At 41.3% G+C, this 24,319-nt stretch overlaps 1 protein-coding gene across 1 annotated transcript; it reads right to left on the bottom strand.

Annotated features, from left to right (window-relative positions):
* Positions 1–12,686: 12,686 nt before the first annotated feature.
* On the bottom strand, positions 12,687–24,235 carry LOC133451989 (fascin-like). The gene is made up of 5 exons (XM_061731170.1): positions 23,292–24,235; positions 17,528–17,684; positions 17,313–17,434; positions 14,544–14,714; positions 12,687–13,270 (listed from the first exon to the last, which is right to left on the bottom strand). Exons 1-5 carry the CDS (start codon positions 24,109–24,111, stop codon positions 13,065–13,067), a joined length of 1,476 nt encoding a protein of 491 aa, XP_061587154.1. The 5' UTR covers positions 24,112–24,235; the 3' UTR covers positions 12,687–13,064.
* Between the last annotated feature and the right edge of the window lie 84 nt (positions 24,236–24,319).

Below are 24,319 nucleotides of genomic sequence, written 5' to 3' on the forward strand. Positions count from 1 at the left end.
CACATCAGAGGTTGAGAGGGTGGGACTGGTGGTCAGCATGCAGCTGGCCTGCAAAGATATACAAAAGAGAAAAAAAAGGGGCAGAAAAGCACAACAAACTACAAGAGCAATAGAGCGCAGATACACTTATAAAATACTCCTAATTAATATCTATGCATTGAGGTGAAGGAAGAAAACGGAAGGAGAGGAAATGAGAGGTAAAAATAAGTGTGAGGGACACCTGCAGACCTTTGCTTCACAGCTCAGTGGATCATGTCGGACCTGCAGCATAGATGTCGAGCAGCATATCTACAATGATGCTATGTTTAAAACAAGCCTTTTTCTAGTCTTGTCCTGTAACTGCAGCTATAACTATTGGGCTTAACAAACTATAGTTTAGACTACCTATAAGCTTTACTAAAAGGAACATTTTAGGTTTTGTTTTAAAGGCGTCAGCCTCCATAGCCGACACCGGTAGCTGATTCCTCACTAATGGTGCCTGATAACAGAAGACCTTTTTCTCCAAGTCTACAGTCATATATTCTAGGAATTACAAATAAACCTTCTCTTTGACAGTGGAGAACTCTATTAGTAACATAAGATGGTAATAGAAATCCACAAAGACTATGGCAAAACTGACCACGTAGTAGTGAGAATCCAATCTCTCTTACGTGATGTTGTGAAGGGAATTTGCAGTAATGAAACTACAGCTGTTGTGTGTTTGCTCATGGCTGTCCTGAGTGGATCACACCTGGCTGGGCTCACGACTGACATGTCAGATTACTTATACAGTATTAGGGCTGGGCGATATATCGAGATTTTAATATATATCGATATATTTTCAATCGCAATATGGTATGAGACAATATCGTTTATATCGATTTAAAAAAAAATGTAATTTTTTTTTAATGATTTTGATATAGCTTATTTTGTGACAAATTGACTTGACTGTTTTATTTGAGATTTGCACAAATGTTTTGTTATTTGCACAACTGTCAACCTCAGTGGAAAAGTCTGCCTGTTACTGTCTACATTGTATTAATTGCACAGTGTATTTTAATTTAATTGTTATGCAGGAAAGGGATATTTGTTTTATTTTATTCAAGAAGCATTTTTATTCTATATGCAGGCAGTTTATTTTTATTTCATTTGTTTTATACATTTTGATATTGTGCAGACCTCTGTTAATAAAGGTACCTATGTGACATTCGGCACGAGGCTTTGTATATAAACTGACGGTTTTTTTAAGGGTTTGCCTCAGAAAAAAATTAAGCTAACAGAGATGCTATGCTATAATGCTTTGGGGGAAACCCCAATTATGGCACAGAAAAAATATCGAGTATCGCCATTCAGCTAGAAAATATCGAGATATGACTTTTGGTCCATATCGCCCAGCCCTATACAGTATATATGCAGCAACAGAGTTGACACATACAAACAGTATGTTCCAGATACTTTACCATGTCTAGCTGGATGTCACTATCTCTATTAGATATCAAAATCATTTGTCTGTGTGTGTAGATTAAAAAATCCTCTTACATGGCTGCTGCAACCGTCCTTGCAAGATCACTTTCAGTGTTTTTGTCTTTTAAATAAAAAACTTGTTTACCATAAGGCAGTTTTGTAAAGTCTCTATAATTGACATAAAGATCAGTACTTTTGCAGTGCTAATGTGGGTGTTTATAGTAGGTTATGATAAAAACAGGATAATAGTGGAGCCATTCAGCCATAAAACTTCAGTCAGTTACTGATATCAGACGTATATTTCCCAGCTACAAATACTTTTGATCTCTTGTACAATAAAAAAAAACCCAACCGTCTCGTGCACTATCGCAATGTCAACACTAGGTGGCAGCAGTGCGCAGATTGGGAGAACGCTGACTCAGTTACAGATATAGATGAAATATACTGAAATTATCACTGTTTACTTTACAGATGTGCAATTCCCTGCTGAAATGTGAAAAATGTGAAGTTTGTAGACTAGTATGTTGGAACTGTCGCAGCTGCTACTTCCAACCAATTTCCCCTTAGTTTTCGGAAACTGGTTGGAAGTAGCAGCTGGGACAGTTCCAGAAAGGCTTGTTTGTAAGATTTTACCATAGATAGTATAAAAATATCCATGCGCGGATGCTTGACATGGGTTTTCATAGTGAAGACGCAAAAAAGTTCAAGTCTCATCTGGTTTTTGCAGCCATGCTGGCACTGTGACTAAAGTCGGCTTTATTGATTGATGTGTTGGTAACCCCTGAAAAATTGCCACTTGATGGAATTTCATAAAATGCACAGTCATAACTGTGGAATCTGTAATTGCATATGCATGATTGGAACAAAAAGTTGATTGTGCGCAACTTTGACTTTGCGCAAATTTGGCTGCTCTGCCGCATCAAACCTTTGCATTTGATGCTAATGAAGAACGTTCTTACTGTCAAGAACGCCCGACTAAGATGGTGCGGCCATGGTTAACACAAATGCAGGTTTTATTTCTTTCAGTTTATCTGTTTCATAGGTCTCTCTGAATGGCTTTGTGAATTTTCAGCTCCAGTAAATCCCTTTTTCTCCCCTTTGGACCATTCTTACTTAAAGCAATGAATCATCCAAAAATAATGCACACATTCATATCAATTGTTGATAATGTTGAGCTACATTTTTGCTCATTAATGCTTCCTTTTAATGTGTTCTTGTATAACCTCTGAATAACTCCTAACTATAGCCCCTTTGTCCTAGTGTGAGCCTGCGTCCTTCTGTCTGTTGTTTTTCACTTATGTAGTTGTTACATCACATAACAACATGTTGGTCTGTCTCCAAATGCCCACACTGACACAGACTGCCTGGATGTTTGACTATAACTTAAAAAAAAAAAAGTAGGCCACAATGTCCCAGTCCAGGATTAGTTAGGACAACAACAGCTTTCTTCCAAAAATTCCCCATCACTATTTTATTTGAACAAAGACATTACTATTTTCATTTAGTTCGAAGCTACTAAAATGTTTCTTTCCCTCTCGTAGTTCCTAGAGTATGCAAATGTAGAGAACAGGCCTTCTGCTATCAGGCACCATTACCATGGAACCTACTTCCAATCTGGGCTAAGGAGGCTGACACCACCTCCACTTTTAAAACCAAATTTACGGTAAAACCTTTCTGTTTAGTAAAGCCTATAGTTAGTGTAAACTCTAGTGTGTTAGGGCCAGTAGTCAGAGCTGCAGCTACAGGACAAGACTAAAACAGTTCGTCTTAAACATAGCTTCATTGTAGATATGCTGCTATAGAGCTACGCTGCAGGGGGACACCAACATGATCGGTGCCCATCAAGCCCTCCTTCTCTCCTCTTCTTCTCTTTCCTTTCTTCAGATCAACCCTCAGTTATTTTTTAGAAGTATCTCATAACCATCATTGTTGTTCATTGTTTTTGTAGTTTGTTGTGCTGGTCTGCCCCCTCCTTTTCTCTTCTGTGCCTGTTTGCAGGCCAGACCTTCAGGAGCTGCATTTTTTACACGCCATTAAACAGTGTTTATGTAACAATTGCTCAGGGGTCATTTTTTGGGTCTCTGGAGAGCGCTTAGAGACAACTTTTGTTGTAATAGACACACTATACAAATAAAATTGAATTGAATTGAATCAAAAGTCTTCAGTCAGTGTGCCTGATTTTCCCACAACACCTGAGTGTCCAAGCTTCCATTTTAACATCTTAAACGAAGAACATGAAGTCATCCTGCAATTAGAAATGCAAGAAATTGCCCCTCAAACCCGAGGTTTGAATGAACATGTTCCCTTTTGACACTGAGGGTGGCAGGTATTTCTCAATAGTTTGATGATGATTTAATTGTTCAGTTCACTTGCAAAGGTATTAACCCAAATTAATTATTTTGTTTGGTATTATCATGATACAAAAGGGTTTTGTTAGGATTTAGTTATACATTTCCATGTTCAAGCACGGCTGACACAGTAATCTAACTCGTGGTGAACTTATTTATTTGAAAACTTTCAAATTGCCCAATGCAAAGTTTCATGCATGGGTTTCCCCCAGCGGTTGTTGTCCTGTGTTAACAGTAAGAGTTGGAATCAGTCAACTTTTCTCACACGCCTGAGGACGTTCTTCACAACTGCATTTTTTTCCAGTTGCAAGAAAAACCTTTCCTATTACCAAAATTAAATAAAGAAAAGATAATTTCACTATTCTCCTTCTCTTTTAATCTTCTGTTTTCAATTTCTCGCATTGGTTTTTTTGGTTTCATTTCAGTCTTGTCAGCTACACTTCTCATATTTGGCTCGACTCTGACACATATAGTCTCTTAAAGGTTTTGCAGACGACACAAACACATTCTCACTGATTAGATCTGTTTGTTATTTCATTGATGTGAGGACAATGAAGCCTTTTGAGTCTTTTATGGACTATAACATTTCTGTGCATGAGAGTGCTTGAGAAACTGCATTTCCAGTTGTCTGCATATTTGACTTTAAATGATGCAAGGTTTGTTGAGATTATTGATCCGTGTGTCTGTGACATGTCTGAATACTCATTTTCTTAAAGCCCCATCTCTGCCATTATGTGTTACTATGGCAACATGCAGGAACCCTGCACATAAAAGGAGGATGCTCATATCAATGTGACTGCATGTGCATAAATCTGACCCCCACATTAAGTTTAACACAAAGAATGATTTTGTTTTTTTCTCACAGAAGCAGAGTTGAAGTTTTCTCTTCGTTTCTTTTTGCAGCGGCACAGAGAAAGTAGATTAGGTTACCTACCTCTTTACTTCACCTTCCCTTCTTTTTTACAATTTTGGCTCAGTGAAATCTCTCAGGGGGATATGATGTAGGCTTTTTCATCCCTCTCCCACACACAACAGCGTTAACAAAACCATGAGGAGGAATTTACCCAGCAGAATCAAATGATTTCCGCATTCATGAATATCTGTGAAAGGTCTCTTAACCAAACATGTAACATCTAACATTTAATGTGAAACTGTGTTTTAAATAGTATTTGAAAAATCTTTTTTTTTAATTCAAGATCTTTTTATTAAAATTTTCACAAAGTAAAAAAGGTGAAATGCTGCATGTCAATTACAAACATTTTGATTAGGCATGGGCATGTTAATCATAGCATACACCAGTGTACAGAATATAAAAAACAATTAAACAGTATGAAAAAATATAAAATAATAACAAAAACAAACTACAGACCAAACTAATCCCTCCCCTGTCACTGCCAGATTACTAATCACAATATGAGGTCACTCTATCATCAAAAGCCTGCACTAGGAATATAAAAGAAATATGAAGTATAGTTCACAGGGTCTGGAATGCTTCTAGAAAAGGTCCCCACACTTTCTGGAACTTATTTGATTGCTGAAGCGAGTATCTAATTTTCTCCAGTTTTAAGCAGGACATGATGTCTTCCAGCCATTGTGCACGAGTAGGAGGGAAGGGATCCTTCCACCTGAACAGAATTGCCCGACGAGCCAAAAGGGAGGCAAAAGACAAAGTGTGCCTCTGTGCAGTGGTTAACTTCCTTCCTCCCTCCATGACCCCAAACAGGGCAGTCAGTGGGTTTGGTTCTAATCTGATTTTAAGCACCAGAGAGAGAGTATGAAATACTTCCATCCAGTACTTGTTTAGACATGGGCAGGACCAGTACATGTGGATGAGAGAGGCTTCTGCTACCTTACATCTTACACAGTATGGACTAATATCTGGGTACATGGAGGATAACTTTGCTTTGGAAATATGAGCCCTGTGTACCACTTTAAACTGAATTAAGCAGTGACGTGCGCACAGGGAGGTTGTATTAACCAGTTTGAGTATGGACTCCCAGGTATCCTCTGATAAGGGAAGCCCTAAGTCCTGCTCCCATGCTGCTTTGAGTTTATCTGTAGGGGCACTCCTAAGATCCAGCAACATGCCATAGAAAGACGAAATGAGCCCCTTTTTGAATGGGTCTGTGGCAAGAACTTTGTCAACTGTGGTCAAGCCTATCGATGCACCAGGGCTGGGTGTCTGGGAAAGAACAAAATGTCTAGCCTGAAGATACCTAAAGAAATGTGATTTTGGAAGGCTGAATTTACTACTTAACTGCTCAAAAGATGCCACGGTGCCGTCTATGAACATATCTCTAAAACGAATCATACCCCTCCTGTGCCATTCCTGGAAGGTGGGGTCCTCAAGGGATGGTTTGAAAGAGTGATTTGATGCAATGGGGCTAAGAAGAGAGAAGCTGTGAAAACCAAAAAACTTCCTAAATTGGGCCCAAATTCTAAGAGAATGTTTAACCACTGGGTTTTTGATTGATTTAAGTGAAGGAAGTGGAAGTGAGGAGCCGAGTAGGGCAGGAATTGACAGGTCATCAGTTGGATGTAACTCCATCGCCACCCAGTCAGGGCGGTCAGCGCCGTCGCAGTAGAAGGACCAGAATGCAAGGCAGCGCAGGTTAGCAGCCCAATAATAATAACGAAAGTTTGGGAGGGCCAGACCACCTGCAGACTTAATTTTTTGAAGGTGAGTTTTGTTCAAACGTGGCCGTTTACCCCGCCATAGGTATGTAGATATAACTGAGTCAAGGGACTGAAAAAAAGAACCAGGAATAAAGAGTGGTAAGGTCTGGAAAAGGTACAAAAATTTAGGTAAAATGGTCATTTTAACTGAATTGATGCGACCCACAAGAGACATTGACAGGGGTGACCATTGTGTAAGGGTTTGTTTGGTCTCATTTAACAATGAGATAAGATTCTCTTGGAGCAGGTCTTTGTGTTTCCTTGTCACAGATATGCCTAAATAGGAGAATTTGTCATTTGCGATTTTAAAGGGAAAATTGGAAAGGTCTAAAGCATGCGATTCGAGATTGGTAGGGAAAAGCTCACTTTTGCTGAGATTCAGTTTATAGCCTGAGAGTTTCCCAAACTGACTGAGAAGTGACAGCGCAGGGGGTAATGAGACCAGAGGGTGAGAGATGAAAAGCAAGAGGTCATCGGCATAAAGCGAGACCTTATGTTCCCTGCCACCTCTCCAGATACCGGACACATCCTCACAAGATCGGAGCGCTGTGGCAAGCGGTTCGATAGCCATGTCAAAAAGCATGGGACTAAGGGGGCACCCCTGACGGGTTCCACGATGCAGATTAAATGGTTTTGACCGTTGAGAGTTAGTACGAATTGAGGCTGTTGGGTGTAAATAGAGAAGTTTAATCCACAGAGCAAAGTTCGGACCAAGACCAAACCTGTCCAGCACAGCAAAGAGATAATCCCATTGGACGCGATCAAATGCCTTCTCCGCATCCAGAGAGACAACGCATTCAGGGATAGCCTCAGAGGCAGAGTAGATAATATTGAACAGTCGCCTTGTGTTGAAGTAAGACTGCCTACCTTTAATGAAGCCAGTTTGGTCTTCAGATATAATTGTGGGGAGGGCATTCTCCAGCCTATGGGCTAGGACTTTAGCTAGGATTTTAGCATCTGTGTTTAAGAGGGAGATGGGCCTGTAGGAGGCGCATTCAGTAGGATCCTTCCCTTTTTTAGCTATGAGGGTGATGCAGGCCTCCGAAAAAGAAGGAGGGAGGGAACCGTGGCTGAAGGATTCTGAAAGAACCGTAGATAGCAGTGGGGAAAGCAGAGTAGAAAATTTCTTTAGAAATTCCGCCGGGAAGCCATCAGGGCCAGGACATTTACCCGACTGCAGTGAAGAAATGGCTCGAGTAATTTCCATCAGGGATATCGGTTCTTCTAATGTCTTCCTTAGATCTGGTGAAAGACTGGGAATACTAAGACTATTTAAAAAGTCCGCAATCTCATCTCGATCAGTCTGAGATTCCGAGGTGTATAGCTGGGTATAAAAGTCCCTGAATGCTTCATTTATGAGTAAGTGGTCTGTAGTTACATGGCCATTTGGTAATCGAATCTTAGAAATATTTTGTTTAGCCTTAGAGCCTTTAAGTTGGTTGGCTAATAATTTGTCAGATTTATCTCCATAAACATAAAACCTGGTTTTACTTTTCAGAAGTGACTGTTCAATTGGGTGAGTGGTAAGCAGGTCAAATTTAGTTTTAAGTTCTAGCCGCTTTTTGTAAAGATCTGGGGATTTAGTCCGAGAATATTCTTCATCGACCTCTTTGATTTGGCGGGCAAGGTCTGATCGCTCCCTATAAGATTTTTGCCTCACCCTAGCAGTGTAGGATATAATCTGTCCCCGGAGATAAGCCTTGAGGGAGTCCCAGACAGTTAGACTAGACATTCCTGGAGTCATATTCGTGGATAGGAAAAAGGCTATTTCCGTTTCCATAGATTTAACAAAATTTGTGTCCGACAGCAGAGTTGAATTGAATCGCCACTGTCTGTCTCTCTGAGGTAGGTCAGGAAGGGACATGGTTAGAACCACAGGAGCGTGGTCGGAAATGACAATGCTCTGATAAGCACAGGAATGAACCAGGGGAATCAGTTGATTATCAATAAAAAAATAATCAATCCTCGAGTATGTGTGGTGCACTTGTGAGAAAAAGGAGTATTCTCTGTCACATGGATGTAAAGAACGCCACACATCACAAACACCGTAGTCAGAAAGGAACGCCTGAATAAGACGGGCTGACTTACTTGCTGTGCCGGGGTTGGTAGAGGATCGGTCTAGGACTGGGTCGAGCCAGCAATTAAAATCACCACCCAGTATGAGAGAATATGTATTAAGGTCAGGGAGCAGTGAAAACAGTCGTTCAAAAAAGACTGCATCATCTGAATTAGGGGCATAAACGTTCACAAGTACGACCAATGTATTGAATAATTTCCCAGAAACGATCACGTAGCGACCAAACTTGTCAGAAATCACATTGTGCTGCTCAAATGAAACATCCTGACTGATCAGAACTGAAACTCCTCGGGCCTTAGCTTGAAAGGAGGAGTGAAATCTCTGCCCTGACCACCTCGGGAACAGGCGGCTATTATCAGAACTACGAATATGAGTTTCTTGTAGAAAGGCTATTTCTGTTTTAAGGTGTTTTAGATGTGAGAAGATCCTCTTCCTTTTAACAGGGTGATTCAGACCCTTAACATTCCAGCTCACCAACTTCAAGTATCTACTCATAATATCTAAGAAGAAAAATTAGGTGTGCACAATGACCTAGGCAAAAAAAAAGAGAACGGAAAGGAGGTTGAATGTGACCCACATTGAGTAATGAGTTGAAAAGAGTTAATGCAAAGTTTCTGGCAGTGACATATCCCCCCGACCCACCCCCCCCAACTAAGACAGCTGCTATAGAAAAATAAAAAAAAAGCAGCAAGCTCTTCAAAACAAACAAAGTGCAATAACGCATCTTCCAATCCTACACACTAATAGCTTTTGCTCCCGTATCATGGGTGTATACCTATTAGCACCTTAAAACGTGTAGATATAAATAAAAAAAAGGAATACCCTCTCAAATCTTGACCTGGAAGTCCCGATATGAGCCCAGAAATATTTGTACAAAAATATAAAATATAAAACGTCCGACTTAAGCAGCGTAAAAGTAAGGTTAACAGCTTACAATTATTACAAAACTTATAGGTAAATCGGAAAAGCTTTTTCTTTTTTTTTTCTCTCCCTCTTCACCACTTATTTTCCCCCTTCCCTCAAATAGCCAAAAAGAACTGCAAATTAATAATATTTGCAAAAGGGCAGTCAAACTAACAACAGAGAAAATACTGGTTGTCGCGGGGTTACTCACCCTCCCCTCAGGAATAATGTGGCTCACGTAAAAAAAAAAAAAAAAAAAGAGAGAGAAAAAAAAAGTCAGTCCGTGAGCGTCAGTGAGCCGCACCGGGCTGCAGGCGGAGCCGTGACAGCCTCCAACGGTCCCGTTACGGCGGGTTTGAAGTTTTGCTGCGACTCGTGATGAATTTGCGCGCCTCATCCACGGAGCCGATCCACTTCCTGGCCCCCCCGGACAGCGTGAGCCGGAGCCGGGCGGGGAAGAGCAGAGCCGGCCTCAGACCCAGCTGGTAGAGCTCCGACATGACTCCGCTGTATTCCGCTCGTTGGCTGGCAACTTCGGGGCTGTAATCCTCCACTATCCGGATGGGGTGGCCGCGATATTCCACCTTTCCTCTACGGCGCGCCTCCCTGATGAGGAGATCTTTCGTCTGGTACCGGTGAAGGCGGAGGATGACCGGACGCGGTCTCTGTCCCGGGGCCGGCTTGGCGGCGAGCGAGCGGTGCGCTCTGTCTATCTCTGGCGGTGACGGCAGCGTATCGTTCCCGAACACCTCACACAGCAGCTTGGAGAAGAAAGCCGCCGGAGAACCGCTCTCGGTCGACTCCGGTAAGCCCAGGATACGGATGTTCTGCCTTCTGCTTCGGCTTTCCAAATCCACCACCTTAGCCTTCAGCCGAGCATTATCATCCCGTAGAGTCGAGCAGATGCCTTCAAGGTCCGTAACTCGCTGGCTGAGGTCTTCTGTGGCGAGTTCAAGGGACGAAACCCGTTGGCCATGGTCCTCGACCGCGAGCCGCGTTTGGTCGAGTTTGGAGTCGAGCTGACTGAAAGTATTTTTGAACTCGGCGGCCAGGGCAGCGCGGTGTTCTTCCAGCAACGTGGTAATGGCCGCCAGGGTTAAGACAGCGCCAGCCTCGTCCTTTTTTCCCGACTTGCCGCTCTTCGAAGCCATCTCGGAGGTAAGTGGGCTCGTTCGAGACAAAAAAAAAGAAAAACAGCAACAGGGAATCCCTTTTAAAGGAAAAAGTTTGAAAGTTTGAGGGCTTGGTGGTTTAAAAAGTTTGGCATTTACGGGAGCACTCACGAAACACGTCTACTCCATCTGCTCACCAACCGGAAGCCCCCGAAAAATCTTTTAAAAAATATATCTTTTCATCTGCTTTATTGAGGTTTAAGACAATCTATAATATCCGAATTATGGTGCAGTCATTATAAAAAGAAAACGAAAGTGTTTATGTTCAGATCCGGTGCCTGACTTCAGCTATTTCGTTCCACTGTCGAACAAAATATGGACAAAGATTTCAGATATTAATAGGCAGCTTCTTTGTTTAAATCTGATATATTTGGTGAAATGACAAACAGACTAATAAGTAATGCTGGTTAAATGCTAACATTAGCATAACAGCAAGCACCTTTGTCATCATTAGTGGATGTTACCATTCATTTACATTATAAAAAGTAAATGTCCTTTGTTCTAGAGATTATTGGTTCTTTGATATCAAGCAGCCTGCTACTGTTTTTATTGCTGTCAAAAGGGTTTCTGATTAAAATACCTGATTAGGAGTTAGGGTTTGATCTAATACAATATCTGCAATACTCATTACATTTTCTAAACTCAAATAAAGTATAATTCCACTCAAACCTAAAAGGAAGGACAATGTATTTAAATAAAATATTAAAACTGGAAAATGACTGGAATATAAAAACCTGTTTTCCTGCTAAGCTGCTAAAGAAAGCTACAAAATCAAAAGGGTGAGGATGGCTAATCATGTTTTTATAAAAAACCTTTGGTCACTAACCAAAAGAAATGGACAAAACAAAATTTTAGACAATAACGATTGACTGAAAAGTACGAAATGATAATCATCCTTATAATAAATCTTAAAGGGGGGCGCAACTGAAATTCAGCTACAGTCTGCAAATGTAGTTCTAAACATATCTAAATAAAAGTCTATTGAATCTGGTAAAACCGTGAAATAAAGCTTTCTGTGGTAAACTAGCATAAAGACAACTTGGTCAAAGCAAAGAAAAAATAAATGAATGAGAGTCATGAGAGAGAACTTTATTGGAGATTTAAAATCAAATCGGTTCAAATGAAAGAGCATGAAAAAGACAAGGGTACTATATGAAAGGCACAGCCACAATGACATTCAGTGGGACCACTGTGTCATTATGTTTACAGAAAAGCAGCATCTCTCAGTCTAAGTTATACAATTCATAACAAATATGTGCTCTTGGCATTTTATGAGAATCCTATATCATTGTGCTGATTATTAGTATATTTTCACAGTAAGAGTTAATGTATAAATGCACATCTGCATGTATTTACAGTATGTGCATTTAAGAATGCTGTGTTTGCTAACCAGACCTTACTCACCACATCTTTGTCATTCCTTTAAAAGTAAGAAGGATACAAAGAATGATACCTCATTCGATAATTTATTTTAAAGCCACTCTATGTTATAGAAGCAAAAATAGTGTCAGCTCCTAGTGTTAGACACAACAAATTGCACCCCTAGTGGGACAAAGTGGTATTATAAGACTCCACTCATTAGCCCATTATCTCGTTTATCAACAGATCGGACCTGAACACTACCATGCGGTGGTCAGGAGGAGATTTGCTACATAGAGTGGCTTTAAAAAGGTTTTATCCATCACTGCTATTTCCTTTGTCTATAAATATAATTTGAAAATCTTACATTCATCTGCGCTTACAGAGAAAAGTCCATGGAATTTGACGTTGAAGGACAACTTTTGACTATTAGCTATTTTCTAAAGATAGACCGCCACAGAGATTTTGCCAGTCTGCACAGTGGCGACTGAGCACAGAAAACCTGATGGTTCAAATACAAAACCATGTTAGATCTTCCAGATATATCCCCCTTTCCATGTTTCCTTTTCTAGGTTTACCATGTTTCGAACCGTTTAGCAACACATAAAGCATTATTTACAGCAGAGGGACATCATTTCATCTAGTTTGTAGTTTAAATGAATGAAACTAGCATTTGTAAGACACTAAGCAGGAGATAGCATTGTTATAGCATTGTAAATATTTGGTACACCACAAATAGGCACAGCTAAAAGTATATGTAAGTGTGACTAGAGGTGTAACAAATAATGTGCAACCAGACATTCAGTAAAACAGCAAGTTATTGTAAATGCAAAACTTCAGTAAAAAGCCTAGCAAGAACAGTTTATAGTTAGAAAAAAAATCTGATCCCATCAGTTTTGGTGCCATGTTGTCCAGTTTATCAGTGTAATTTCCACCACACAGCCATCCGAACTAAGTCACAACTATACAAACACACAAGTACACACAAAAGCAGCCGCACGTATGCAAAAAACAAAATAACAACAACAAAAAATGCTACCTACAGTATCTTTTAATGAAGCATTGCCTCAGATAAAGGGTCCATTCTCAGTATTCCCAAAGGGTGGCGCTGTCCAGGGAGTCCGCGCTGGCCTTTAGACCTCCGGCATGGTCACCTTTAAGGTATTTCCCCCCAAGAGCACGGATGGCCATCTTGTTGAGGTCACAGAACTCAAGCAGGAACTGGACAGGTGTGGAGCTGCTGCACACAACCGCTGTGTCGTCTCCAACACACCAGTACTTCCCCTGGGAGTCTGCACAGACAACACACGCGCTACAGCCTGATGCACATACAGCATGGAGCTGGTTCAAGGTGTCTCAATATACATATGTAGAATGTTAATGTAAAGCTTTCACCCATTTTTCATTGAAATGTTTCAAATATTGTTGCTCATGAATACTAGAATATCACTGCTTTGTCACAGAGATGATTATAAATAAGACTTACTCTGTGTTTAGGCCTCAGCTGGGATATCTAAAGTGATGGAGGGTTTAAATTGACTGACTCAAATGATAAAATGTTGTTTACATCATGTATGTTTTGAATATTGACTTATTCTGAAATACAATGCAGTTAAACTAAGTTGTAGAAAGAATGCAATAAAAAGAAAGAATCTCTTCATTGATAAGCCATTTGGTCTAATATAAATGAAACAAGAGAAAAAGGGTTGAGAAAAGATTAAGGGCCAGTCCCAATAAACCCCCTCGCCCTACCCCTACATTTTGCGCGTTCCCGTGAGGGTAGTGGTGTCGCAATTACTCTTTGCATATAGGGGTAGTGGGCATAATGAGGGGTAGGGTGTATGAATCTAGCCCTTCACAGCTAGGGATTTCAGATGCTGACTTGCTGACGGAGGGCCAGAGAAAATTTCCCAGAATGCTTTACGTCATTTGCATACTGAATCAAACAAAAAAATTTCTCATTTTTTTGTGAATAAAATCAATATTTTGAGTTAGTTTCTGCATAAAAATGCCTTTTGATTACATTTCTAGCGAGAAATACATATTTTACTTTCATAATATTCACTCAGTGAATGTACATAATCACTCGCTTGCTCGTTGTTGCAAAGTTTTTTCAGATCTCGCCAGAATAAAGGCTGATTTATGGTTCTGCGTTACACCAACGTAGAGCCTACGGCGTAGGGTACGCGGCGACGCGCACTGTACGGTGTGCGTCGACGGCACTTTTTTAATTTAGCAACTTCAAGTGCTGATGTTACGCTCATCATCTTTGGACTCTATCCTTTTTTTGTCAATATTAGACCTTTTTCCCCCCTTATGCTAACCTTATGTGATTTATGCATTATATCATAGTATGATGACATGGTTTTCTGAAATAGCTGCCTCAACCCGGACTAAAAAAAGTACTAAAGTAATTACACTTAATTGTAAGCAGATCTTTTTTTATATAAAATCATGATAAAAGGTGCACAATTAGACTTGTAAAATAAAAAATGAAAGACTTTAAAATTACACCATTGCTCCATGCAACCATTATTTTAACTGTCTTCTGATTTAACCACTCACCTTTGAGGGCATAGGCACCGTTATGGAACTCCAAATGGAAAACATCATAAGATGCTCGGTTGGAGTCGAGGGTCGGCAAACCAGCTTTACGACCCCCAATGAAACCATGCTCTCCACGGAGGACAATGAGGGGACGGTTAATTAGCTTCATCAGGAACTGTTCAGCCTCCCCTGAAGAAACAAGTTAATTATAGCCTGTGTTTTCTTTCCCCGTGCCATGAAAAAAATATACACCACCAATTATGTTAGCCTTGAATATGAAACAAAACACACATGAGCCAGAGTCAAAATGTTTATGAAAACAAAATATGTCAAAGCTCCTGATTACCCATGTACTCTCAAAGAGTGAGCAGAACTTTAAAAGTGTTTCACAACATCAAAAAAAAGTACCGGGGTGCTTCAAAACTGTTTCTAAACTTTTGGGAGCTGGCGTTTGAAGGAACTACACCTGAGATGTCCGGAAAAAGTAGGCTACACACCAATGACATACAATTCTCATGAAATATGCAACTGCAAAAGCAGAGTGGCAGTGTAGGTTGACGTATTTTCTGTGAATAGTTAGGGCGTAAACTGTCTCCCAAACAGCAAAGTGTTTTTAACGAGTCAGCTTTACTGGACTGATCAGGTTCCATACACCAATCCATAACAATTCCACTGAATATGACTTAAAGAAGCTTGAGGCTCCTTTTAAGAAATGAGACTCGATAGCGCCCCCCTTCGCAACGACGGCCGTCGGGGGTACTGCAGCCAACAGTGAAGCCGGCACGGGAGAACGAGGAGAACGTGCAGCGTCATGTGACGTCACATCCGCAGGACAGCGCGGGAAATTTGGACCCAGAATTGCAGCACATTTTGCAGCACACAGCCTGTTCAAGGCAACGGACAGATATGCAAGAGGGCTCATTCTTTTTGGTTTGGAACGCTTCATCTGACATTATTACTAGAAAACTTGAAACGTATACGAATTTCTTTTCATAAATCCTGCCTCAATCCTGCCTCATGCTCCTTTAAAGTGCAAATTGAGGAGTTAACATTTTCAATAGTTTTTATCAAGATGTTACCCTGGAAGTCTAAATGTACCATTTTAATTTGCTCAGCAGGTACGTCTAGCTACCATGGAGCTTATTAACTATGCCTGAAAGTCATCAAATCAGTTTTTCCTTGTAGAACAGTCTCTGGACCATAGACTGTATAAAACAATGGATGAAGAATTGGGTCACGTGACCCATTGGTTTCTGAAGACCGGATTTAAAGCCTGTTTTTCTCCGTACGGGGCGCAGCCTTGTTGCTCAGCAATCCCATGGGAACCCGCCCACTGCACATCAATCACAGTTAGTTTTCCTCCTAGCTCCTTCAGCCGAACCCCACCGAAATAGTGTGTCCGCAGTGCAGAACTGCGTTCAGATGTTTATAGTTTGATATATCGTTTAACATGTTGACTTAAAGGAGCTGTATGTAAGAGCAATAATAAAACGAATCATAAAATGACCCTGATATGTCAACAGACATTTAAAAATCATGTTCATTTCAAATACTTATGTCACTGACAACAGCACTCAAACCACGATATTCCAGTTTAAAAAGAGGAGTTGCAGCCCTCAACTGATGTTTATGTTGTCATTTTTTGTTTTGGCCTGAAGCTCCACCCTCCACCTATCTCCCAATCACCAAGTCACGAAGGCACGAAGGCAACCCGGATGTTTCGGCATCTGGATTGCCAGCTCAGCTCTAATTATCGCAGCCATGGCAGCCTACGTTCCTGCTGCATTCTGCAGCCTACCTGGCAACCTCTGGTCGGGGGGAGGAGGGGGAGGGTACACGCCGCTCAACAATATTTTGAAAGTGACTGCAGTACCAGTTTTGGCCAAAATTTGCATTTAGACCATGCTGGGTTAATACTAATGAATGGTGGCGTCACTAAACGCGATAGCATGACCATTAAGGATGTGGAAGTGATAACAGCTACAGTAGCCCCTGGCTGACCCGACTATCAATCAATCATATTAGTATTGTGTAGTATTGTGCATATATGCATACATGTATATGCTTGATATCAAGTCTCCTGGATTGGTGACAAAAAATCTTAGTTTCGCATGAGCCTTGATCCGGAAGTTAGATGGTTGGCATTTGGGCAGGCTTAACACGGAAGAGCTGCTACATAACCTGGATGTTAATAGGGGGGATGCCTGCAGCTGTTTGAATATAAAGTATTTTTTTTTCTATTTACCTGTGGATACATTACATTCACCTGTAGATACATTCTTACCTGTTCATTCATGCCGATATCTATTTATTCATTTAACCTCATGCATACATTCCTGGCAATAAATCTCTTTCTGTATCCAAGACAAAATCACCTTTTTTTTGGCTTTTTTCCCTTTTAAAAGGTCGGCACAGCAAATCAACATGTTCCTTACAGTCTGTGTTTGTTTTTTATGTTGAATCCCTTGCCTGACATTCCCCATTTATCTGGGCTTGGGGATTACACCATATCACTGGGAAAGGATTCTGTACACTCCAGCCAGTAAACCAGGACTGCGATTCCACGACGGATTCCACAGCTGCTTCTTTGACATTTTTGATGATATGTTGTACAAGATAGATCAGTCTAACTGGATTTTATAATGACTCAAAACCTAATTTATCCTCATGATTTTGCCTGTTATTAATATTTTATTTTCCATTCAGTCAAACAGCATTATTAGTTGTAATTAGCTGCTTTAGCTCTTGGACCTCATGACCTTATAGTGAGCGTAAAACGTGACTGACCTGCATTGTCAACAGTAGCCGCCAGTTGCCCGTTCTTCTTCGCGATCACATACTTGCCGTTGGCTGCACGAAGACACACACGACCATCGCGCCATTCCAGTTCAAAGTAGCTATTTTCGGACCTGAAGAATGCCCAGACAAAACAGAATTAGTTGTTTTGTGTAAGAGATCCAATATTGTGCAGGGAATATGTGTTTGTATGTCTATGTGGTTACTTGGTGGAAGCGGTGCATTGCAGTCCTCCAGCTGCTGTCAGTGTCCAGTATTTTCCTGCAGCAGCTCTGAAGGCGCACTTCTTGTCTTCACGGCTCATCTCCAACTGGAATACTTCCTGGTCTCCTTCCTCATCCTGATTGGCTGACAGGTCAATGCCTAGAAAATTAGATAATCTGCAGTCAGCTTTAATTTATCTCTGGAGGATTAAAACTCTCTCTTCTGTAATTCATGGAGTTTCCTTTCATAGTCCCCTAAACATCAGAGGTATGTCCTATATTCTCTGCTTGCGATAAGGTTGATCAACAGGAAATGCAACGTGTGAATATGTTCATGTCTCTATTTATAATGGATCTCTGGAGGTGTAGAGCCTAAAGCAATGAAATGAGGATTGTACATTTAAAAGCCAAGTGTTCAGACCAAGTGTTCACAGGGTGAAAAATAAACTAGAAAGGTGCATGCTCAACCAAAGCCAGCATCCTATTCTGTCGTTTTTAAGTGAATGATTGGCATCTGCTAAACATCTGCTTGAACATGAGTTCACTGTATTCAAATGGCCTCCACAGTCACCAGATCTCTCTGAGCAATGTTTTCAGTACCTTGTTGAATCTATGCCACAAAGGATTGAGTCAGTTCTGAAGGCAAAAGGGGATCCAACCCGGTACTAGCAAGGTGTACCTAATAAATCTTGAGTGTACGGTACTTTGGCTGAACTCTGTGGTAGTGAATCCTGCAAAGTCATGTACCATTAGATCTATGGAACAACAGAATCAGATCTTGCTAATGTGAGAACGCTGTTGGAACAGTAGGCCAATAGAGGATGTTATAATTTCAACATTTTATTAACCTTTCATGGACAAGCTCCTCATATACATCACACATTGAGCAGAATTGGAGTAACACAGCAAACACTTAAAGTGATTGTCATGTATAACTCATGCTTCTACTTTAAGCTGTATTTTGCACCTCTTTCCCTGAAAATGTCTATTTTAGACATCTACTTATTTCATAAACCCCCTGAATGCAAAATCTGTCTGTTTCAAGCATTGATTTATCAAGCTTATCATAGCTTGAAACATGAGTTAAGCTAATGGCAGGCAGAAAAAGAATGCATTATTTACTTAATTAGTCTTTTTTCTTCTTCTTCTTCAAACTGCTGGTTAACAAAGCATGCCAAATGGGAGCCATAGTTTGCTTGTCTGGTTTTATGGGCAGTTGTTCGGTCAGATTTTGAAGATGTAAATCATCTTTGGGGATTAGCATGGCTCTCCACAGCTGTAGGTGTACTATCCTTTGGATTATTATTACTGTGTGGACCAGGAGGACGTGATCCTCATTTAACCTCTTTTAAGACGTCTGACTCTAAATCTCTGTAGATTTAGTTTTCCAGGGGGTGTTACCAACGGGTGCAGAATAAACTGCCATTGGATAATCATTAAACCAAAGCATGTGACCAAGGCAGAGCACCAACCAGACCAGTGTCAAATGGTGTGCTGTGGAGTAGCAATACCAATGAATGACTGTTGTCGTTGGTTATTCTCTAAAAACTTGTTGATCCAAAGTGTCTTCAGCCATCAATCATCATAAAAAATCCACCTCCACCCCATTATGATTGGTCCAATACATTTTGTACCAGTGGAAATGGATTTGAATAGCAGGTGTACCAGCCCCATGTCACACGAGAGAATTATTTCTAAAGTCAATGACAAGGCTGGTCAGGCTTTTCCGCTTTGCCACGCCTTCCATTTTTGCAACCAGTAGATTCGCCCCCTGCTGGACATGTGGTAGAGTGCACGTTAAAAGACATTTCCATTTGTCAGAGCCTGAAAAAAAATGTTTATCTTTTAATTTATTATCATTTGTAATATGCATATATTCTGCCAGTTTATTTAAGTCAGTGGTACAGCTGGATTTTACCATGTTAGCTGCGTCTGCATGATCTCTGGTGTGAACATCTAAAGGGAAAAGTGGTAGAAAGGCTGAAGAGCCTCAAAAACATTGTCTATTTTTAGATACATACTGTAGATACTTACAGGTTATTACATTTTATTGTAGTTCCAATTTCAATGCATTTATCCAACAGATTTCTTTACTATGTAGTTTTCAAATTAAAATGACGACATACAACGAAATATGTTGTATGACTACTTAATGAAAATGTCATAGATTTAATTTTGTAAACAAGTAGAACATTAATAATATTTGTATAGTATTTGAGGTTAAAAACAGGTATTGTTTCACGCACTGACGACCTGTCCCGTATGGACCCCTGCCTTTCACACGAAGAGAGCTGGGATTGGCTCCAGCAAACTTGAAGAGGGTGGAGATAATGGATGATGGATGGATGAATGGATGGATAATTGTTTCACCATTTCAATTCGATTAGATTAGATTGTCCTTTATTCCTCCCTCAGCGGGAAAATTCGCTTTGTGCAGCAGCAGTACACACAACACATACATGCAGCGAAAGGGTAAAAAAAGTAAAAAATATATAATTACAAAATATAAACAGTATATACATTGGAATGAAAATAAAAGTAGTGCAGTATGAGAAAGAAAGAGAAACAGTGCAAAAAAAAAGCAGGTAGGATGTTTATGAGGTAGACAGATATTGCACATCTTGTTATTATTGTCCGTTAGGCAATTGTGTGACTGTTTCATTGTCCTTCCAGTTAGTTTGATGATTTACTGTTTTAGGCTCTTTACTGGAAAATGAAAGCCATGTGATGAGTTCACTTTAAGCTCTAAGACTCATATTTCAGTTTTTACGAGCTCTTAGATGGGAATAAAAACCTGCTGGTAGGATTTGTCTTTTCATTTGGTTGGGTATAAATCCAAAGTCATGGGGTTTTAAACATACTGTATTTAGGCTGGCTCTTCACAGATAAACTGTGTTTAAAAACTAAAATAAAAAGAGACATAAAAACAAGAAACTTAAACTATTTAATCTGAAACTGAGAAATTTGACTATTCACAGACTCGACTTGTGTCTGAGAGGGAAAAAGCCAATCGCAGTGCTGTATTGTATTGTATTCTTTTGTCTCATCCAATCAACATGACTCCGGTTGTTACTATATAATAAAGGTACCCACATATTTCTGAATCCGTATAGTTTCGAAATAAATTCATAAACACTGGTGCTTCTTTTTAACAAAAAAAAAGAAAGCAAAGATGCGTAATGAGGTCCATAGTCCTGACTTTAAACTGCATGTGTTGTCCCTCAGACGCAATTATGGTCACAGTTCAGGAGCCGTTATAAAAGAAGCAATTTAAGTGTCTATACACTTGGCACTCAAGAACATTTCAATTACGTTAAGGAATTTCACAATAATGGTAGACCAAAACATAACATGTCTAGCTTTAGTTACATAGAGGCAAGAAAAGAATGTGGACATCTTATAAACACCAACAGCTGTTGGCATTAATTTGCCATAAATATAGTCTGATCGAAGTCACTATAATAAACAGTTGTGCTTTAACATATAAAACTAAGAATGTTCAGCTGTAAGTTCTGGTTTCTTTCATCAATAGCTGATCCAACCTCCTTTAGCAACAATGACTTCAAGCAGATGCTGTTAGTAGCTTTGAATCAGACCTGTGAGGATTCAGGAACTCTTTTAACCATTCCTTTAGGAACTGTTTCAGCTCACATTTGAAGGATGTGAACGGCTGTTTTGAGGTCATTCCATAGCATCTCTATTTAAAGCCTGAGCTCTTTTTCGTCACCTCATCTTTGGTACCTTGGCTTCAACTCTTAGGAGGGTTATTGCACCCTGACATTATCATGAAGGTTTTTTTCCCCTATAGGCCTCATAAAGTGCCCTGCGATGACCTGTCCATGGTGTCCCCCTGCCTCTCCACCAACAATGTTTGTTAAATGGATGAATTCAATAATGACGTAAGAAATTATAACTATGTGTATGTTATCAGATTAAGGACATTGTATTTGTCTTTTATTTAATTAATTCTTTTTTTTAATGTGTTACGTGTTGCACTAAAGAATGAGATGCTTTCAGTTTCATTGTATGTATGTATAACTCACGGTACATGTGTAAAATGGCAAGAAGGGTTAGGGTTCTATTTTTATTCTATTCTATTATTGTAATGGTAAATCAATACAGAAAACCATTTGATTCCAGGAGGTTCATGTAGTCTTTCTTACCATTGTGTAATACCATGGTATTACCAAGTAGGATCAGGTGACAAAGAGGAAGAAAATATGAGTCATATTTTGTGATTTATTAATAATTTTGTGAAGCGAGCAATAAGATCAACCTGATGTAATTACTTTTACGATCGTCACTGCATTTTCTAAGTTAAATGTCTTTGTAAATTTTAAATTTGTCAACGAACTCTATGTTTTTTGTGGTGCTTTGGTAAGAAATCAGGAGTAAAACAGCACTGTGCAACAAATACATTTAGATTTTCAAATGAAATCTCTTTTTTTAGATCAAAGCCACACATCAATGTCTGTGTGAAATCAGCCCAATGCAGGTCACAAGCCACTGAACTCATTACACACACACAAGAGAGAGAGAGAGAGAGAGAGAGAGAGAGAGAGAGAGAGGGAGGAGAGAGAGAGAGAGAGAGAGAGAGAGAGAGAGAGAGAGAGAGAGAGAGAGAGAGAGAGAGAGAGAGAGAGAGAGAGAGAGAGAGAGAGAGAGAGAGAGAGAGAAAACATTCATGTATATCGACTTCATGGATAACCTAGTGATCAGTCTCATGTGCATGGAAACAGAAGCTGGCTGAGACTGAGTGGCGACAAGAGATATTGAGTCAAAATTCTCCAAGTCACAGCTCACACTGTGGCCTCTTTTCATTTCATCCCCCTCCATCTTATCCCTTTGTCTCCAAAACAAGCCTAGTGTCCTGATTTCAAGTCTATTCTGAGCATATTCTGTGATAAGTAAATGACTGACTCCGACCCAGGACCAGCAGCCACACAATGCAGGGGTAGAATTACTGCAGAATGCAAAATGTTGATCCAAGCATGGACTGGCCAAAGGGAGGGAGGGGACACGTCGAGAGCATGATAATGAAAAGCACATGGTGCAGAGAAAATGCAGTAACATGACTCTATTATAGGTTTGGCACTCCCCCCCGCCACCAATACCGACATGTATCACAATCCTACAACAGCTGCATTCATGGTGCGTGTGAAGTTTTGCATTGGCTTCATTAAACTGTAAAGGCTGATTTGTGGTTCCGCGTTAAATCGACGCAGAGCCTACGGCGTAGGTTCTGCGTCGATTTAACGCGGGACCATAAATCAGCCTTAAAACGTCTCCATCTCCAAAAATCTACCTTTATTAAGCGGTGGAGCCCTGTAATGGCTTTATTAATACAATGAGGTCTATTACCCAATGTTGCTCGGCCCACCTGCCTAATTCTTACTGTATTCCCTCTGTACACAGATTTGCCAATAGCCAATTTTTCCTAGAATAAATATGGTGCCTGCTTTCTATACACACCGTTGTGCCTTGGAGTGGACAATTATTATTATTGACTTTACTATTTTTTCTTTTTTTTTTCTAATTTATGGGTTTGTTATTATATAGGTATATTTTGGAGTGAATAATTATGTTGTTGTTTTTCTCTTGTATAATGTGTACAGATGTTGTATGCAGCTGAAAAAAGGAAAAAGAAAGAAGAAAATGTATGTGGTGTATTGTTGTTGAAACTAAATAAAAATTAAGTTCCAAAAAAAAAAACCGTCTCCATCTCCGTTTTTTGGGGAGGTTTCTGCAGCCGCAGTCAGAGCCTCACCTTGCCTGGTGGAGACGTTCCTCTCATTGCCAGCAGTCAGCACCACCTGCGCGTGGCTGCGCTCCAGCCCAAACAGCTCATCCTTCCCGACCCGGCTGCCCTTCCCGCACTTGACGGTGCCGGCGGGGCCCCCGGGGGCCAGGTAGCGCCCGTCGCGGTCGCGGAAGGCGACCTTGCCGGAGCGGAACTCCAGCATGAAGCCGGTGGTGTCCGGGTCCGTGGCTGCGGCCAGGCCGCCGTCAGTGCGCAGGAAGCGGTTGTCGGAGGTCTGCAGGTGGTAGCGCTGGTCCCGGTACACCAGCGTCACCAGGGAGTCGAACCCCCAGGGCGCGTCCCGGTCCGCGCACACCTCTCCGCGCTGCGCGCTCAGGTGCGCGTAGCGCTTCCGCGCCAGGCTGTACAGGCTGACCTGCGGGTGCACGGCCAGGTGGACGCTCCAGCGCTCCGCCGGGGACGCGCCGCTCTGCGCGAAGCAGATGCGGTCCTCGCTGCCGGCGAGGCAGCGGCCGTGCGGCTCGGACCGCAGCGACCACCGCCCGTCCTCGTGGGCCGACACCACCAGCCGGCAGTCCCGGCCGCGCGTCTCGCTGTCCGCGCTCACGTTGCCGTCCTTGTCCGTGCCCAGGTAGCGGCCCAGGTGCGACAGCAGGAACACCACGCTGCCGTCCTCCCCGGTCTGCTCCAGGGTCCACGTCTGCTTCTTCTTCAGGCTGCTGGCCGACGCGTTGATCTTGAAGCCGAAGGTCTCCGCCGTCAGGTACTTGCCGGCGCTGTTGATGAGACCCAGGGGGATCCGCAGCAGGTCTCCGTCCGAGGACATGGTGGTGGTGGTCGTGTGGCAAGCAGAGAGAAGAGGAGGAAAAACGCTGGGCTTGATGAGAGAGGAGGACAGAGACTGAGGGGTGTGCGAGGGAGTGATAGAAAGAGAGACAGAGAGAGACAGAGAGAGACAGAGAGAGAGAGAGAGCTGCGGTGCTCTTGACAGATGATGCTGATGATGAATATTATCCCCTGGCCGCAAATCCTCG

The sequence above is a fragment of the Cololabis saira genome, chromosome 1 (assembly GCF_033807715.1).
Source record: "Cololabis saira isolate AMF1-May2022 chromosome 1, fColSai1.1, whole genome shotgun sequence".
Taxonomy (NCBI): Eukaryota; Metazoa; Chordata; class Actinopteri; order Beloniformes; family Belonidae; genus Cololabis; species Cololabis saira.